This window comes from Branchiostoma belcheri, unplaced genomic scaffold, assembly GCF_001625305.1.
Source record: "Branchiostoma belcheri isolate BF01 breed outbred unplaced genomic scaffold, Haploidv18h27 scaffold81, whole genome shotgun sequence".
Taxonomy (NCBI): domain Eukaryota; kingdom Metazoa; phylum Chordata; class Leptocardii; order Amphioxiformes; family Branchiostomatidae; genus Branchiostoma; species Branchiostoma belcheri.
The window spans coordinates 718,671-738,780 of NW_017804476.1; the positions used below are offsets into that span (position 1 = coordinate 718,671).

At 39.2% G+C, this 20,110-nt stretch overlaps 1 protein-coding gene across 1 annotated transcript; it reads left to right on the forward strand.

Annotated features, from left to right (window-relative positions):
* Positions 1–101: 101 nt before the first annotated feature.
* On the forward strand, positions 102–10,421 carry LOC109486574 (transformer-2 protein homolog beta-like). Its single transcript, XM_019790422.1, has 10 exons — positions 102–236; positions 2,700–2,872; positions 3,280–3,390; positions 4,479–4,493; positions 4,660–4,765; positions 5,504–5,632; positions 6,508–6,567; positions 7,161–7,273; positions 8,306–8,535; positions 9,393–10,421. Exons 1-10 carry the CDS (start codon positions 201–203, stop codon positions 9,401–9,403), a joined length of 984 nt encoding a protein of 327 aa, XP_019645981.1. The 5' UTR covers positions 102–200; the 3' UTR covers positions 9,404–10,421.
* Positions 10,422–20,110: the final 9,689 nt, after the last annotated feature.

Consider the following 20,110-nt stretch of genomic DNA (forward strand, 5'->3'; position numbering starts at 1 on the left):
AATATGATAATTTAGGACCCATGTGCCTTATAATACCATATACTTTGACAAAATTATTCCCCCTATTAGTTATTTATGAAATAGTCCAGCTTTCATTTCCCTTCATGCACTGCGGTAGAGAAGGCGGTCGCCATTTTGTGGAGGTGTGAGATCTGAACAATCGCGAAAATTCGGGGAAAATTCCACCAGAAACAGCCAACATGAGCGACACTAACGGCGAATACGAAGAGCGGAGGGTAAGATCGACCTCCCCTGGTCATTTCATGGCGATCCTGTCGTTCTTTGACGTGAAATTTCTTGACTGAAACTATTCTACCATTTTGCTACTCTTGCTGGTGCATGAAAGACGCTTGATAATTTTTACATGTTCGTACGTGTGTGTAGATGATTTCTTTGACACGGTTTACTGTTCTCAGACAGATATCCAAGTGCTCCTTTTTGCAATTTCTAAGATAATAATTCACAAATATGTTTGCAACAAAGTTATCCAGCACAATTATATACTGCGTAGATTGTTTAGCATGTAAAATTTATGTATATTCCTCTCACATAATTGTCAGACAGTTGTTATGCTGTGATTTTTCGCCAGTGTTCTGATACTAGGGCTTTGTTCTTGCCACACCTACTCTAATCCAAGCTCTCCTAGCACCGACTGGTTAGTCCACTTATGGTAATGCGACGTGATCTTGCACGTCGCACAAATATTTTGTCTGCGTGTTTCTGGAGCTGACCTAGCCGTGGCGACTCTTGACTCGGGCTTACATTGCATTACCCTCAGCAAGAGTCGTGGAAAGATCCATTGGCAGAACTGCACATTTCCCGTTGGCTGCTCGATGCTCCGTTTTTGACCCGGTTTTTTGCTGTCCCGAGCTTCCCTACAATATAACTCCACAATTGGCCGGGTTGCCGATGTTCAGATCGGCCTAAATATTCCACAGCGCGACGGGAAAGTACTAAAATAGCTAGTCGGTACATCCGCGCCGCCATTTTTGATATAGTCCGGAATGTCCGCTACCGCCGTCGGGAACGCTCGGTAGCGCCACGATTACCGAAGCGGGACCGAAAACTCTCCGATCATAACCGGAAAGCCTGCCGAGCGTTCCCGACGGCGGTAGCGGACATTCCGGACTATATCCAAAATGGCGGCGCGGATGTACCGACTAGCTATTTTAGTACTTTCCCGTCGCGCTGTGGAATATTTAGGCCGATCTGAACATCGGCAACCCGGCCAATTGAGGCTTGAGTTTCAGTATCAAACTTAAACTGACTGAAAAGGACAAAGAAATTTCCTATTCTATTTATATTTCACCTATGCTATAGTATGATGTCATTGCTAGTAAAATTATGGAGACAATAATTCATTTAATTTTCAATCAATCTCATTTCAACTTTCTGTAATGTAGAATGCAGTCAAGCTGATTTTTGCATGTACACGTATCATTATATGATACATTATATGTAAGCCCGAGTCAAGAGTCGCCACGGCTAGAGCTGACCCAATGGCCCAGTTTAAAAATTATGCAGGGTGATTCATTCAACAAAGATATATCATTATATGATCTGGAAAGTATCATATAATGATACGTGTACATGCAAAAATCAGCTTGACTGCATTCTACATTACAGAAAGTTGAAATGAGATTGATTGAAAATTAAATGAATTATTGTCTCCATAATTTTACTAGCAATGACATCATACTATAGCATAGGTGAAATATAAATAGAATAGGAAATTTCTTTGTCCTTTTCAGTCAGTTTAAGTTTGATACTGAAACTCAAGCCTCAATAGCCAGTAGTACCCAACACTGTAGGCCTGGGCCAGTGCATGTTGTACACACAAAGGAACATTTATAGAACTTTGAGGGAATGTTTGCTTACTGTAATAGCCCAGAACTGTACTGTCCTCATTTTGGGTGGCCTACCTACTGTATGTAACCTACTTCTGAAATGTAGGTCATGTCACTCAAATGAGGTTTTGATAGACTATAGGCTAAACAACACAAAAACATCTTGATCTACTCCTACTTATTGAGTAAAGTAGCTCTTAGGTCATTGCATCAAAGAAAATGACTGTCTATATAATATCATAACCTAACTTATCAAGTATGACTTGTGGCTTTACTAAGTTTTAGATAAGACAGTGGTTCATTGTGTCTTAAAATTCCAAGCGCCACACTGAATGTGTTCTGGGCATGGGTGGGGTTTGGTAGTTTTGCCGGTCAAACATTCTTGTAAGATACTTATAGTGAAAGATACATTTAACTTCTATTCCAACTGTTTTCTGTATCATCTGAAAAGATAAAGTCAATGGATGCACCTCCCTACATGTAGCTTCTGGTCAGTGTGTTATTTTATGAATATCTCAGTGTTTTTTTCTCCTGTTCATTTGCAAATCCAAGAAACGAAAAATTTATGTACTCTGACTGCTCTCAGTGAAAAATTTCTTGTAATGTCAGTCTTCTCACAAAAATTTAGAGTAGATGGCTGAAATGAAAATGTAGCAGGCGAGCCATGAAGGGGTTTATAATGGAGACTACAATATTTTTCTTACATTTACACGAAAGTAGACGGCGCAAAAATTTGAGTAGGCGGTGATTTTCGCCTGTGGCTGGGTTATTCTTTATGGGTCAAAGTGAGTCCGTTTTTTAGATGGTTGAGATGAATGCCTGTTTCGTAACGTGACTTATATTTTTATACAGGAGAGCACTGGTAGACGATCCAAGGGATCTGCACCGAGATCTGCGTCCCGTTCAGCCTCGCGATCCCGATCTCCCAGCGGATCTAACCGCTCGTACTCCCGTTCTCCATCCGCTCGCGCCGCGTCGAGATCCCCTTCGCGATCACGGTCACGATCAGCCTCCAGATCTCCGAGGTGAGTTTAAAATGAGATGAACCAAACTGTTGGATGGACCAAGAATGGTTTTAGGGGGTCTAACCCTTCCCTATGATCATTACTGGTCTATCCCCTTTAATATAGACTGTGAACCAAGAGCTTTTGAATAAACAAATACAATTGCCCCATACGTGTTATGAAGAACTATTGCACGACAATTCTACATGATACAAAATTTAAAGTATGGCAACAACTTTATATGTGAAACTATGTAATGCTATTTTCTTATCACTGTAATATGCATTCTTGTAACAACATTGCTGTTTCAATCAAAACCTTTTCTTCTTGGACCAGTAGGAGTAAAGATTTCACTTTTCATGTATATAAATGTATTATGGTACATGTGGTCAGGTATGACAGAAATCTTTTCCCATAACTCTTTCTAGCCCACGCAAGCATTCCAGGGCCTCCAGATCCCGTTCTCGCTCGCGCTCGTATGACCGCCGCCGGCGCTACAGTCGCTCTCGATCCAGGTCCAGGTCTCGTAGGAGATACAGGTAAACCACGTTCCCTCATAGCCTCTGCCATCTTGTACACCTGTCCTCTCTGCTAGCAAACCACGGTCAGACTCAAAGTTGTAGTTATGTTTACCTTCTTTTTTTTTTTAATCCAATTTTACCATCATTTTTCCCCAAAACGGGGGTTAGACGTGCTTGCATCAAATGCAAGTCTTTTTTCACAGAAGGAAAACGTATTGTTCAGTTTCTTCTTCTGTTCCAAACACACAAGGTCAATGACCTATACCAGATGTCTTTTTAATAGTTATTGCACTCCTATGTACTGCTCCCAGATATGGGCAGATTATATTTATAGTGTGGGCATGATATCTAGATTGCGAGTGGCGTACCACAGCGCCTTGAAGCTTTTACTCTCTGTAAGCAGAAGCACTAGCAACAGCCAGTTGCTAGACGAAGGAAACAATTTTGTCACTCGGCTACTTCATAGTGACAATACGATCATCTCTACGCTAGTTCACTCTGACGGCTACTACCTCAGCTCATTCTGGAGGCATTACATTAACCTAGTTTTTAAGTAGTTTATTTTCTTTAAATTAGGTATAGCTAGATTATCGAGGTTTTATTTATTGTGTTTGTTACAACGCCTCCATTTATTTTTGTCTGTCTGTTCGCAATGTGATATGGGCCAGGGGCCTGAATTAAAGAATAAATAAAATAAAAATAGATGTCTGTCACCATGGTAACTGGTGCTGTGGCAGATACCCTGTGGTGTTGGGTTACATTATGGTGCAAGTTGCAGGACAGAGTTAGAATTGTGTCACAACATATGACTGTTGAGTAAGAATAAACAGAACAGTAGTTTTTTAGGATATACCATGTGTAGGTAAACATGCTGCATTTGCTTTGCAAATGTTGCCTCTCTAGTTTTAGTTTTATATGATAGTAAGATATGAAATGAAAAAGTGACAGGTCTTGTAGAACTAGTTTTGTTGAGTAACATTTTCATCATTGCTTATTATCAAAATGAATGAATACCTAGAGTGGCTTTTGAAGTACACTGTATTTGTTTTTATTGTGGTGTTCATGAATCAACTGACATGTTTTTTTTATATTTCTGTGCACAACAGATCTCGCAGCAGAAGGTTAGTACTGTTTGTTTTTTGTTTGCGTTTTTAAACCATGAAGTGACATGCTATATGTGCTATAGAGTGTTTATCTGTAGATGTCCTTTTCTTTTAATTTTGAGCTGTAAGATGGTCATGCTTGGTCTATGTTGGATTTTAACTGGTTTGACTTACGTTCCTACAGTCCACGCCGCAGCAGTTACTATGGCAGCAGCTACGGAGGCAGCCGCTACCGGCGCAGCCACAGCCGGTCCCCCATGTCTAACCGCCGCAGACATGTCGGCAGCAGGGTGAGTCTGCACAGGGAAAAGTAACATGGCTGCTGATTGGTTCCTCTCCCGTGGCCTAGTGGTTTGCAAATTCTCAAGGTCCATAACAAGATTTTAACAGGGGGACCAAACCAAGACATAAAAAGCTCTCTGCCACCAAAATACCAAACTGATAGCATGTCCAGAACAAAAGATTTTTAAAAAATGGAACGTGTGCTGCACTACCAAGTTCAGCCACCAGGAGGCCCACATTTGACCTTTGTCATGACCCATGTTAACAGTGTATCCTGCTAACCAGATATATGAAGAAACACACACAAACACACACAGACCAAAAACAATACCTCCATTTTTCATGGAGGTAATAAAGCAGATATTTCACAACACTGGTCTTGTTCAACTATTGCAGAACCAGAATGATTTACTTGGCAATATTTCAGTAGTTCTTCTCTTACTAGTACTGTTGTCAGGGCAAGAATGACTAGCTGCACTTCACACGAGCTCTGCTAGGTGGCATTGCAGTGCAGTTCCAAACATCACTAACTTAAAGCCCATCTCAGTTCATAACTGGAGTATTCCAACAAAATACTGTGCTGTCCATGTATGCACTAAAACTATTCAAGGATAAATTAGCTTTTGTTTGGAGTAAAATGTTGATAGGAAAGCTAAAGAGAGCCCATTTTTCCTTGTCTCTGATATTTTTGTCTCTGTTAATCAGCCAATGGCTTTTTGTTAAACAGAATTTGTGTGATCACACAGGAAAATCCAACAACCGGCGCCTGCCTGGGTGTCTTTGGACTGAGTCTGTACACCTCGGAGAGGGATCTTCGTGAAGTCTTCTCCCGCTATGGCCCACTGCAGGAAGTACAAGTTGTCTACGACCAAAAGGTGTCTACGAATCCTCTTTTTTTTTCCTATTGAAGGAAGTGTTTGTGATTTTTGTCAAGCTTTTTTCCTTGGTGGTAAAAAAATGGCATTTCTTCAAAGCCCTTTCAATACAACGATATCTTAAATGCACAATATAACAAGTAGAAGCTACTTCTTCGTTTATGTGGCGTCTGTGTGGTGTAGTGGATAGAGCGTCCGACTGTCAAGCAAGAAGACCCAGGTTCAATCCCGGGGTTGGACCCAGACATGTCCGGACATGGGCACATGCACCCAGACGCTGTGCCCTTGGGAAAGGCACTTAACACGCATTTCCCCCCTCAGTTTAGAGGGATCCTGGGCCCTACTAGAGTTTGGGTTGGCGTTAGGAAGAGCATCCAGCCGTAAAAATCCTGCTTCAAAAAAAGACTTGTACTTGGTGCAAGCACGTCTAACCCCCAGTTGGGGAAAAGTGACGTTAAATTTGGTTAAAAAAAAAAAGTGAATACATCACATTTTGCTAGTTTAGTAAGGACCATGCCAGTTGTAACCAGAAAAATACTTTCATGAAGGTTCATCTGTGTTGGTAGTTACATTTTGAGTTAAAGCTTTAGATCCAACACAAAAAATTCTCTCACCTAGAGCTTTCGACCAGTCACTCTGGTCTTCCTCAGCAGACTGACCCAGTGAAGCTTGTCACGTGGCTTCTTTGAAGTGTGACGTCAGTATTGGGTCAAAGGTATCTGGTAGACGATGTCAGCCCCCGTCGTGGTTCAGTGAAGGGTCCCTGTTGTATACAGCCTCCGTCACCCCTCTCAGGAAATAGTCTTGTTCAGTGTCTTGTTCAGAAAAATCCTTTGTAGCTGCAGATGATTATAGGTGTGTGACTTCTGTTTCAGACCGGCCGCTCTCGAGGGTTTGCCTTTGTGTACTTCCAAACTACTGAAGATGCAGTTGAGGTGAGTTAAGATTTGTTGTGTCCAACACCATAGAGTAGGTAAAATTGGGGCTGTGCGGGTATTTCTGATGTCTACCTCAGGCTTTTAGCTAGGGGGTGTCCAGGGTGTCTTTTGGACTCCCTATACTGAAAATAATAAGAAATTGGACGCCCTACTTTTTGGTAGGATACCCTAAAGACGCCCTATTTTTTCTACTCCCAACCCCTGCCATGGACACATGCCTCCCTTCAGCCTTACTATAAATACAAAAATGATGGTTTACTGAAGGAAAAAAACTCAAATTCCTCAAAATTTGCACCTCAAACTGCAGAAAGTAGTGTTGAGAGTATTACGAATTTAAAAAAAGCACCCCTAAAAGCTTGTGCACCGCCTATCTTTGCGCATAGCATAAAATAAATAAAAAATGGACACCCCACAAAAAAATCCTAGCTAAAAGCCTGGTCTACCTGCACCTAACCTTCACTTGTCTACAAAACGCACTTCTATATCCATGGATCTGTTAGGTGTGGTAATTATTTTAAGAATCACCTATTTTAGCCTGAACTACTTACATGTATAGAATTGCAAGTGTGTGGTCTTCACTGAAACTGTAGGCCAAGGACCGTACCAATGGAATGGAGGTGGATGGACGCCGCATCCGAGTAGACTACTCCATCACAGAGAGAGCTCACACCCCTACACCAGGCATCTACATGGGACGACCCACGTAGTGAGTGTTTCAAAGTATTTTAGTTATGGATAAAATTAGCACTATAATAGTGCTACTTTTTTGAGGTACAATGTACGATAGACCATGTATCTTTTGGTAGTACTTGTATGTTTAAAACTTCTTGAATACACAGTTTCGTTTTAAGTCAATCACATACTGTAAAGAATATAAGATTGTATGTTTTCACGTGAAACGTTATAAAGCTTTAGAGGAATACAGTATTGTTGGTATTGACCTGTTATGAATATTATTTATGTGTTGTGTTTTTTTTCTTGAGAACTTGCACTTACCAAATATCTGCCATGTATCGGGAAATGTTGTACAGAGTTGCACCTAAATTTTATTGTTATATTCAGAGAAATGAAGAAAAGCCGTAGAGCTCAAAACCTAAATTGTAACACAAATATTATGCAGGAAGATATTCAACCAAGTGTCATACTGTTCTTATTATTTCTTTCCCTTTCAACATAAAATGATGAATGTAAAATTCACAAAGACTCCTTTTTATTGTAGCATACAAAATTCCGAGCAAGAGTACTTAAACTGCCCTATATTGAAAAAATGACATTAGGCCATTTTATTCTGATTTTTTTTAATATTGCAGTAAATTGTAGAAGATAGCTTTACAAAAATTTCCAAATTTTAGCACCAAAGTAAATACATTCACTCAGCAATATCCAAATTTTAGCATCTAGTATAGCACATGCTCTCAGTGAATATCTTCACATAGCAATATCCAAATTTTAGCATGTAGTAATATCCAAATTTTAGCATTTAGCATGTAGTAATATCCAAATTTTAGCATTTAGCATGTAGTAATATTCAAATTTTCGCACCTAGCATTCATACAGTAATATCCAAATTTTAGCATCTAGCATATAGTACTATCAAATGTTAGCACCTTAATAATATCCAAATTTTAGCATCTAGTACTGTACGTTAGTTGACAGACATTGTCGAGTCGAGGTAGCCGCCAAATTCAGCACGAGTCTTATGACAGACTTCCCGATACACGGCATTTCTCCGCAGCACGGGGGGTGATCGAGGAGATCGGGGAGACCGCGGGGACCGGGGTGATCGCGGGGGTGACCGTTACGACCGTGGGGATCGCTACGACCGAGGGGGTGGTGGCGGCGGCGGCGGCTACAGAGACCGCGATCGTGACAGGGACTACTACCGGCGGTCGCCCTCGCCGTACTACCGTGGCTCCCGGCGCTACTATTCCCGCTCTCGTTCCCGCTCTTACTCGCGCTCACCACGTAAGTAATCGTAGACGCTCCTTGGTGTGCTTTTTTTTTGCTCTCTCCTATTTTCCTTATTGTTTCTTTCAACTCAAATTTAGTTGCCCTTTTCATATCCTTCACTTCTGTAACCATCTCCTTTATCAATTTTCCTTAAAGTTCTGTCCCTCCAAACCAAAGTTTGACTCTTTTGTCTTCAGCACTTTGTCATATAGAAACATTTAATGCAGCTCTGTAGCTGTCACAAAAGACATATAAGGAAAGAAAATTTGCTAGCCTACTGAAATTCCAGCAAGGCCTAGGGAAAAAAATGTTGTTTTCTGTTTCCCGACTGACCCTAGCCTAGAAAAAACTGTCAACCCTAGCCTTTTTTTGTGTGGACCCCTGCAAGGGACATGAATTTTTCAAGCTGATTGACCTTTTCTAGCTCCATAATATGACACCTGAGTGATGAAACATTATACAATCGGTTTTCCAACATTGACATTGAAAATATCAGTTTCCTCATGAAAGTTTTACTTTGTTAAACTGTATTGTATAAGTTGGATCACTAGAAATAGCCAAAGTCTAATAAAAAAGAAGAAAAAATAATCCCTACCTACCGACCCTAATTTTTTCAGGAAACACAACATTTTTTTCCTAGGCCCTAGGCCCAATGCAAAGATTCCAGGTAGATTATATACCTATTTGTGGAGATTAATTATCATGTAACTTAATTATAACGAGCTGCATCAGAATGTTTTTAAATAGTGCAAACCTGACATGCTTTCTCTGAATCATCATCTGTTTTTTTTTCCTGGATTGAGAGTTTCTCCTGCCATCAGGTATTGGTTATATTTTAATGCTCTTGTGTTCCCTTTTTGTTTTGTTTGTAGGTCGCTACTAAAAACACAATATCACGCTGAAAAGCAAAATCAGTCGCAATAGACTTAAGGCATTTTGTGAGCATGTGGCATTTGTATCACGCCGTGGTGGACGACTAAAGTGGTATAACGATTGAGGGACAATGTGACAGTTATGTACCAGCAGTAGTGTCCAATGCTTTTTCTTAGTCAGTGTGCCTCTCCTATGCCCACTCACAAAACTTGCACACAAATTTGAACTCCCAGATTGGAAACAAAACAAATTCAAGCAATTAGAAATCTTGCACACAATTGGATTGATTTGGCTAAGCTTCAAAAAGACACGTTACAGCATAGATTTGAGTGAGGTATTGTTGACTTCAAATGTTGTAGAGGTGGTTTTTGAAGGTCCTGACTTAAAAAAAAAACGTTCTTGAAAATGTGATTTTTGTTTGGGTCAGTATCAAATTTGAACCTGTCATATTCCGCTCTTTTGTTATAGGCTGAATGGCCAATATGATACTGAATTTGTTGGTTGAGGATGTATGATAAAGAAATGTTGGCTCTTTTTTATTAGGTATAGTGGGCATTTTGAGGGTTGACACTGACTATGTTAAAGACCCTGCAAGGCTTTTTTGATGTAGATGCTCTATAACATTGTGCATTACCCTATGGTGTTCTGTATGAGAAATTGTAACACCCAAAGCTCTCAATGTAGGCACACACTTTGCAAGAGCAAAAAGTATTCCAAAAATGGCATTGTACGTTTACTACTAGTATTGTAGAAACATTCCATTTTTAACCCTTTTTTTAAATAATGATCAAGGAGTTCGGATAGAGCATTTCTTTTCCATTGCCAAGTGTTTGGTGTGTTTGTGAAATGCAAAGATGGAGTTGTTCCTGTTTTCACAATGTAACTAATGTATCGAGAAAAAATGTTCTGCCACATGGCTTTAGAAGGAAGGTTGGTGGGCCTTGCTGAAAAAAAAAATTGAATACCACTTAATAATGTAGCCGTTATATCCTTGAGATGGATTCTTGTACCTGTTTTTATTGTTTTTCTTGCAAACCATTTGTGAACCTAGCTTTCAACAAGTGACAGCACTGATGCAACAATAGAAAATGTTGGCAAGCATAGCGCAAAACTCAATCTGCTCCCATGTTTGCAACAGCAAGCGACATAGCAGTGTAAGCAATAGACATAGTGAAGGATTCAGAAAGTTATAACGATAGAGACAGTTTTGCAGATGAGATAGGTACCACAATGCAGTGTTAGTTGAGTTTAAAGTTTAAATGCTGCTGTTTTCCAAATTTTCCAGCATTGTGGATGAATCATTGAATTTTGTTTCAAAAATAACTTCATGGAGTTGCTGTTTGCGCAAGATTTAGAAAGGCTGCTTATAATACCAATGAAAGTTTCAAAAGCTTCTGGAAAGTCTGGAAAAATGTAGCTACCACAGATAAAAAGTAAAGAACCAATTATGTAAGGGACTAAACTGTCATACCAGGGTTTGGACATATCTAGACCATTCCTTTGACACTTTGCCAAAACATTTGCTTTTTGAGGAGTCGTTTCTTAGATTCCACAGAGGACAATTAGCTGAAAAAGCATGTTCTGTCCTTTTTCAAGAATGTTTTGCATGAACAATTCTATGCCACTCCTTGGGAAGATACATGCAGTATGTAAACATAAAATGTTGCGATATGTCCAAATTCCTGGTACTTACTCCTAGTCTTACAGCAGAGAAAAAACTGTGCAGCTATTGTAGATAGTTGAGACTATTGTAATCAAGTTATGCACTGTAAATGACAGTGTTTCTGTCAGAAAACTGTGTGTCATGATGTGTTTTTTCTGATATCGAAACCTTGTTTTCTAAGAAAGGTCATCTCAATTATGTACCTTTTTTGTATGATGTAAAGCAAAGAAGTCCAGAAAAACAATTAGCTTCCGATTTGCTGGTTTGTTGCAAATCTGACACACACATACTGATAGAAATGCTGATCAAACTCTTACGAGCATGGCAAGGCCTGTGGTAAGGTAATATGTTGTGGTCATGTATACAATACTAGCATGTACCCAGTTAAATAAACCAACTGTTCCTTGAAACATGACATTAACGTCTTGTCTTCCTCTTACTTACAAAGGTGGGTGAATGAAGAAAGAAAAAACAGAAGAAAGAAAAATGAAGAAACCCAACTTGAAGTGAAGACTCAAGAAATTGGGGAAGACAAATACCCGCTAGGAAGAAATTGCGTTGAGAAGAATGGGTGTTTCTCTAAGTTGTAGACCCCGTGGCCTTACAAGAGAGAAGAACGAAGCTGCTGAAAAAGTTGGCTCTCTATAGGGCAAATCCCAAAATCAAGTCTTCCATTTCTGCATAAAAGATGGTGTGAAAGGAAAAGAGAATAGATGAAGAATTAAGAAGAACAGAAAGTAGAAGACCCAACGAAAATGAAGACCGAAGAAAGTGGGGAAGAGTCGTAGTGCAACGGGTAACGCAAAACATCTTTGACTTCCTTTCCAACGTTTTTCTTGCTTCAACCTTGCCATGTATGCAGTATATCGTACTTGCATGCTCTGGTGATGTTATTATGAAGTCAGTTTTCTTGAGCATTTCACATCACATGTCTTCCAAAGACTTTAAGAAGTTGGAATGACAATGGAAGTGAGACGTTCAGTGGCTCTTGGGCAATTTACCAATTTACTCTTTCAGTCGTCTTCTAAAATTCACATTCCAACAAAAGTCAGAATAATTTGCATTCCATTTCTTTTTTTTTTAGTTCTTTCATGCTTAATAACTCCTGAATTTGTGGAAAAACCACAGACTTAGACTTATCATTTGACATGTATTACTCTTGCAGTTTTCAAGCAAGATTTGAATAGAAAAGTTTTTCAGACTCAAATTTCAAACATTGAAATCTGCCCAAGTCTTAGAGTTAGAGCCATGTGAAATTTGACTGACTTTTCTAGTAAAACAACACAAGGAAAACACTAACACTTTGTTTCAGTAATACACTTAGAGCAAAAGTTGTTCAAGGAAAACACTGTATTCTCGGACAACTATTGCAATGAGTCTGTTGGATACCTCATTGAATACTTTCTTAACATTCTATTTTCTTTTTTGTGTTGTTATAGAAATTGGTGTGGACACATACTTTTCATGAGAATAGACAATTTTTACAAAAAAAGCATTGAAACCACTTTTAAACTTGACTTTGTTGCTGAAGTCTTTTGCAGAATTGTGAAAAAATGTTTTTTTTCTTATTTTGCAGTATCTCAATTGATGACCATGCATTCATGTTTTTTCAACAGTTGCTGCATTTATTTTTTGTGAACCTTCTACCGTGAGTATTTTCCATCTTGGAACTAGTGAAAAGTTATGGACTGAAAACAAATCAACATGATTATGAACACAGATTATACTTGCAGCCACATTTTTGTGGCATCAACTAACTGGAGACTCTCTTCCAACTTCCAAACTGGATTCTTCACCCTTCAACAGTTCTGCTACCATCCCTATTGGATACTAGTATATAGGGGTTTTCTTTTACACCACCAATATTGTCTCTTACCTTGCTTACGTTTCAGTGTCTATCTGACACCTTCCTCAGATCTTCTGACTGGAGTTCTGCTTCTTGCCATTATACGTATCCGATGTAGGTGGCGCTTTTGCGGCGAGATCGCAATCCCAAATTTGGCTGAGTTTGCACCCCCCTCGTCCCGGTTCATCAGCCACGTTTGGGATTGTGTGCAAAAGCGCCACCTACATTGGCTACAAATAGCAGCAAGAAGCAGAACTCCAGTCAGAAGCTCTGAGGAAGGTGTCAGATAGACACCGAAACGCAAGCAAGGTAAGAGCCAATACTGGTTGTGTAAAAGAAAACCCCTATATACTATACTTTACCAACCTGATGAAACTATTTTCGTAACTATCGCTATGTTTGCTCCCATCTAGTGGAGCACACCCACAGTACCACCACCAATTGCAACAGGCCAGAGCTAAAATAGGTGTGAATTCTAGGATACATTGTTGTCAAAAAGTATTGTCAGCCTCCTTTGTTGGCAATGAAAAAAATGATTCCAATGTAAAAAAAAAAAAAATCTGCAGAAAGACCATGGATTATCAAAAGACATGCCATACATGTAAATGTGGTGTGGTAAAATTCACAATTGTAGCCCAACAAAGAGGTAGCAATCCATACTGTTTTCTACCAACTGTACTTGATTAATAACCTAAAGTTTGATTACTAGTAGATAATGCTTGTGTCATACTCATAGATTATATAAGTTTCAACCTGGAAGACCTTTTTTAAAGCAGAAGCACTAGTACTCCAGGCGATTTCTACCTTACTTAATGTTTATCTTTAACAGAATTCTTATTTCTGAACCAGGGGCAAGAAGATCTTTCAGGAAAACATGAATGTCATTTTTTTTCACAGTAGTTTTTGTGAGTTGTGGACAATTACAAAGAATCTAACAATGCTAACCATGGTAGTTTTTATACTTACCACGAAAATGTTGAATGTAATTTTTTTTTGCACAGGTGTGTTAGTGAGTTGTGGACGATTATCAAGGATCCTTCTAGCAATCTGATAGGCATTAGACTATTCGACTGCTATTCTAATCACATAATCTCTATGTTTGTACTGTGTTTGGTTAATTCTTAGTTTTGACCAAACCAAACCAGGGATGCGCCCAAGTGGAGGAAAGAAGAGGAACTGATTTAGCTTCAACATTAAAGTTTTCACTGAATTTTTAAGAGTGTTCCAGGGACAACTAGCAACGAAGAACTTGGTGTGCTGTGAACTCAACCTTTCAAACTTCCCTTTCAGAGAAAGCTGCTATTCCTGATATTATCATTAGATAGTACTCCTTTCTGTTGTAGGTTTTAAGAGCTAAGTATTGGACAGTTAATCATCTGATGTATGTACTATCAGTGTCACCAATGATTATTAATTGCAGTGGTTTTTACCATGCAGCAGATGGAAGGTCTTTTACAGGGCATGACTGAAAAGATATTTGATGCTGAGAGGGTCTCTCCAACACAACTGTGGGGCTTGTAGTGTGTGGAAACCTTGCCATTGACTGTCTGGCAGTAACACGACATCTTCCACAGCAGTGAACCAATTTTACAGTAATAAAAGTCAGAAGATCTTATTTTCTGTCTCTAGTGTCTTTTTTGTGTAGGTGCATACCACAGTACCTGGCTGAATGTATGAATGAATGAATGAATGACTTGTGTTGACTTCATGGTTCCTACTTAAGCATATTGGGCTATAATAGGATGCCTAGACCTGTTTTTTTTCGCCCTGTCGCTTCATATTTTTTCTGAAAAAAATCCAAGAACCAAGAAATTAAATTGGTGTGGCCTTATTCTACCAGAAAGTAAATAAATTTACAGTTAATAGGAAAATTGGGCAAGAGTGGTATGTTTCATGCTGTGGCCACATAACAGCTTATTCTTCAAAACGTTTATTTGTGAAGATAGAAATACGAATTTAAAAGTGCAAGTAGCTGCATTTTCATCCATATTTTTACCAAAATTGACATCAACGTTAGTATCCTTTGTAATTATGTTTACCTAAGGAAAACATTGTTTTTACTCAATTTCTTCTGTTCTAAACACTAACCTCTGACCTGGCCAATGACCTGATTTGTTGACGTCTGTCACCATGGTAACTGGTGTTGGGTTACATCATGATGCAAGTTTATACTAATTATAGCAGGAGGGATTTAGACTCCTGTCTGACCATATACTAGTATATGAATGTATTTGAGTAAGAATAAACAAAACAGACCATATCCGAAGGTAAACATTATGCATTTGCTTTGCAAATGTTACTTTTCTAGTTAGATAATCTAATTGTCTTTCTTCGACACATATAAGTGCCTGGCACCGAAACGGGCCGTCATTGGTCGTCATAATTAGATTATCAACTTCACATTAATTATGCACGGCCGTTCTGCACACCTGTGTAAAAACAAGCTTGGTATGTTCCGTTCAAAATGGCGATTTCGTACGACGGGAATACATTGGGCTGATTTTTTCACAACTTTCTGGGTACTTTTAGACGTTTTCGTCGGTAGAATGTCTTGGTAAGTGTGCAGCAGAATGTTTGGGAGTTTTCGCTGTACATTTGTGCGGATCTGGTGATGTTTTGAGGAGAAAATGCGGATTTCCTGACCTGGCGAATTTTTGGAGAAGACAAAAATGGCGAGACAGTCGGGAAGAGTAGCGTGGTATGGACTAATGGAGACGACTTCGCTCATGCATTGTTTCAGGTAAACCAGTACATTGTTTGGCTGACATTATTCCTTAGCAACTAGTGCGAACATGTCAACATATTCCGTAAGAAATTAACTATTTCTGTATTAGGTAGCGACCGTTCCTAATTTTACATAGGCTTAGAAAAGTCCATCAAGTTGCCGCGTTTTCAACAACATTTTCAATGTGTGGTGCACTTGTAGAGTGTTAAATGTATGTGCATGTATGTCTTTTTAGTCAGTTGTTCAGCGTTTTGAGGTTATATTTGTCAAAAGAAATTCTGCATTGAGCCATTGACCATTTTCTCTCTTTATCTCCACGTGGTTCAAAACACCTGTTGGAATGTGGCCGCATTTAAGTTATTTTCCCGCCAAAAATTTGCGTAAACAAGATGGGGGCCTCAAAGCTTCAGGGCGCCGAAATGAATACGATACAAAACGGTTGAAAACTAGTTAAGTCGAGTTGACCAGACTTTGAAAATCGTTCTTCATAATCATTTGTAATGTATCATTTATAATTTAAAAGCTTGTTCGTTTCCTTTTTAGAGTAATTCAGTAAATAGTAATGACCAAGCCCAAGTATTTCTGGCACAAACACTACAGATGACTATGCTTGAAGGTAGCAATTCCTGTTTTGAAAATATTTTGCGTCAAGTTTTTTTCGTATTCCACAAAAAGTTTAAGTTGAAGGGGGTTGATTTATTTTATTGTTGTTTCTATCCCCGTTTTTATGGTCATTGTGTAGAGTTTTCGTGGAGGTATGTGTTTGTTTTAAATTAAAGATATTTAAGGTGTGTGTGTGCATTGGTAGTTTTTAATTTGAGACAAGTGTCCAACTTATAATGTATGTATGGTTAATAGATGAAGGCTAATGCACTAGTGAGAACTTCTGTCTGAACCTGACAAGACAGAGTGGACCAGACCAGATAATTTGAAGACCGAAGAGGAATATCAGGTGAGAAAAATCCCAATTATGCATTTTACCTACCATTTGCTTGGTATTATTTGAGACAAGTGTGTAACTTTTAAGGTCTGCATACTAGTAGTTGGGTGGCTGCTGACTGATGCAGTACTGAAGACTCCTGTCTGAACCTGACAAGACAGATTGGACCAGATGATTTGAAGACCGAAGAGGAATGTCAGGTGAGAAAAATCCCAATACAGCATATTACCTACAATTATTTGGTCTTATTTGAGACAAGTGTGTAACTTCTAATGTCTGTATGGTCAGGTGGCTGCTGACTGATGCAGTAGTGAGGACTACTGTCTGAACCAGACCTGGTCCAGATGATTTGAAGACCCAAGAGAAATATCAGGTGAGAAAAATCTGAATTCTGCATTCAACCTATTATTTACTTCATGTTGTTTGAGACAGTGTGTAACTTCTAATGTCTGCATAGTTAGGTGGCTGCTGACTGATGCAGTATTGAAGACTTCTGTCTGAACCTGACAAGACAGATAGGACCTGACCAGATGATTTGAAGATTCAAGAGGAATATCAGGTGAGAAAAATCCCAATTCTGCATTTTACCTACAACTACTAGTATTTGGTCTTATTTGAGACAAGTGTGTATCTTTTAATGTCAGTATAGTTAGATGGCTGCCGACTTATACAAGAGTGAAGACTACTGTCTGAACCTCAAACAAGACAGATTGGACCAGAAGATTTGAAGACCGGTACCAAAGAGGAATATCAGGTGAGAAAAATCCCAATTCTGCATTTTACTTACAACTATTTGGTCTTATTTGAGACTAGTGTGTAACTTCTACTGTCTGTATACTATATTAGTTAGGTTGCAGCTGACTGATGCAGTAGTGGTGAATTCCTTATAAACCTGACAAGAGAAGATTGGACCACACCAGGTGATTTGAAGACCGACGATGACTCTCAGGTGAGAAAAATCTGAATTCTGCATTCAACCTACAATTTACTTTGTAATTTGAGACAAGTGTGTAACTTTTAATGTCTGTAGTTAGGTGGTTGCTGACTGATGTAGTAGTGAAGACTACTGTCTGAACCTGACAAGAGAAGATTGGACCAGATCGGGTGATTTAGAGACACAAGAGCAAGATGACAACAACATCCACAGGTGAGACAATGCTTTAGAAGATCTGTTTGACTCTAGTACTCTTCCCTTACGTCTTACACTTTATAAAAATAACACACATGTAGCAAAACATCTTTCACATTAATTTTGTATTGCCTTTGACTTGAATGAAAGTATATTCTTCTTGAGCCCTTGTCAACATTTCTAGGAAGAGGCAAAGTAAAAGGTTGCATACAAGGGTTCATCTTTACCTGGTAGCTAGTTTTTTTAGTCATTCACATACAATAGCCATGTACCTGGCATGAATTGTTCTTTTATAATTATATAGGTATAATGGGGTCAGCAGTCCTGATGTTCCTGTCCAAACCAGGCTAGTTGAGACAGCTTACTTTGAAGTTGAAGACAGAGTGAAGAGTTTGTACAGGTGAGACAATGCTTTCCAACTATATTTTTTCTGTATGTTAAGAACTGAGAGGCAATAATAAGCTACTTTTAACACTTTGTACATTAATGATCTAAGCAATCAATCAACCGCAAGCATCATTTAAGCAAAGAGATAGTTTAAGTGCAGGATTTTATCATTATCTTTCATAGTCACCTAGTCGCCTGAAAATTTTGAGGGGAGCATCACACATAGCACTAATTATTCATTATATTAGTTAGGTGTGTCCTGGCGTTCCTGTCCTGACGTCCCTGTCCTGACTGGGAAAAACCTGCGACGAAGGCTGAGCAAACCAGTTGACCTGAAGACAGAGTTTGTACGTGGTTATCCAGGTGAGACAATACAACAACAGTGTCATAGATTTTTTCTTTCCTATTGGATGTATTATTAAGAGCTATGGCATAGCTTGCTACTAGTAACACTTTGAAAAGCCTATCTTTTTGTGTATCGATTCAAGCAACTTGCCTGACAACTTACATGACTTATTCCTTGCCTCACATGTTATTATTAGTAAGAACTCTGAGGTGTAACATGCTACAAGTACAATACATTTTGTAACACTTTTAAAAGCAGTTTTCTAGAGCCTAACTCTTTTCAAAATCTATTCAATCAATGGGATAGTTGAATTGCATGATGCTCTCATTAGTTTGGTTATTCAGTGTTGCCTGGGGATGTTTTTCCATCACACATCCTTTTATATTATTTCTAGGTGTGTGCTGAGGCTGTCCAGTCTGGGAGAAACCTGCGATGACAGCTCAACAAACCATTTGACTTGAAGATGCAGAAGAAAACAAAGACAGTGGGCACAGTTGTAACTTGTGAGTATAGTTTATTTGTTCAGCAACACACCCAGGATAATACATTTCAATCCTATAATCCAATGATCCGGTCATTAAAGCTTTCACTGCTTTTAATTCCATAGTATGTCACACTTTTCTAGACTCCTTTTCACATCTTCAAACAATTAGTCTGACAAAAGAGGTTACATTGTGTAATGTCTCCCAGTATAACCTCCTTGGTCCCATATTGCACTTTTAGTCATTTGAGATACAGCACGTCACACTTTTTGCACTGTGCTTTGGACCTTTACAGGCAGCATTTAGGTCCATTCTTACTGTCATAAACTTGCATGTTGCATGACATGATATCTTGCATTAGTAAGGCCAATTGCTTTTGTCAATACAGTGACTTTTGTTTCTTTGTCTTCAAGATGCGGACCCGGAGACTGGACTGCAGCAGGAGGAAGAATCGGACAAGGTTGTAGGCAAGGTTGTGTGTAAGAAGGTGGGGAGGAGTGAGTATGGTTTCTTTGTTAACACTAGACAACACTCCACATGCACACACTTCCACACAGTCACTTGCATGCACATTTCTCTTGCACTCACATTTCTCTTTTTTTACCATTTTCGCATGCGCGAAAATGGTAACTCAGACGAGATTCAGATTGGATCAACGGATGGATGGATCAACGGTTCCACCCTTCAACGGCCATGCAGACATGCTAAGTCACCGCATGTCGCTAGATGTCGTTGTTGCGACGGCCATGCAGACATGCTGAGTTGCCGCATGTCGCTAGATGTCGTTGTTGCGAGTGCACTTTTTACCATTTATGCCTTGGACGTTTGTATACTTTCCATTATGGTTGCTAATTTCAAAATCATAGTTCTATTAATGTTGCATAACAAAGCTGCTGACAAAACAAACTTAATTTGTCTTGAACAATAACTTGATTTTATTATTTGCCAAAAATGTTGATAAAGACATGTCTATAATCACAGTAATCAAGGATTTTAATAAACTGCATAAATTATGTCAATGAGCATTAGCAGTGTGGATTAGTCTAGATGTTCAGATTTCCATTAGCCGGCAGTCCAGAGGGTCACACGTCCGACCAATCAAGGCGCTGCAGGCAAAGCTTATTAAAAGCCTCCTTTTTCAGGCGTTCCCCGGATCGGTGTTTTTGTGTGTGTGTGTGTTGGGGGGGGGGGGTGGGGGG

What these genes read in the sequence shown, in the direction of transcription:
- LOC109486574 (XM_019790422.1), top strand. Translation starts at nt 201, where the DNA reads ATGAGCGACACTAACGGCGAATACGAAGAGCGGAGG. An exon ending in CTACTGAAGATGCAGTTGAG is followed by an intron (nt 6,568 to 7,160) that starts GTGAGTTAAGAT and finishes CTGAAACTGTAG; the next exon opens with GCCAAGGACCGTACCAATGG. An exon ending in ATCTACATGGGACGACCCAC is followed by an intron (nt 7,274 to 8,305) that starts GTAGTGAGTGTT and finishes ATTTCTCCGCAG; the next exon opens with CACGGGGGGTGATCGAGGAG.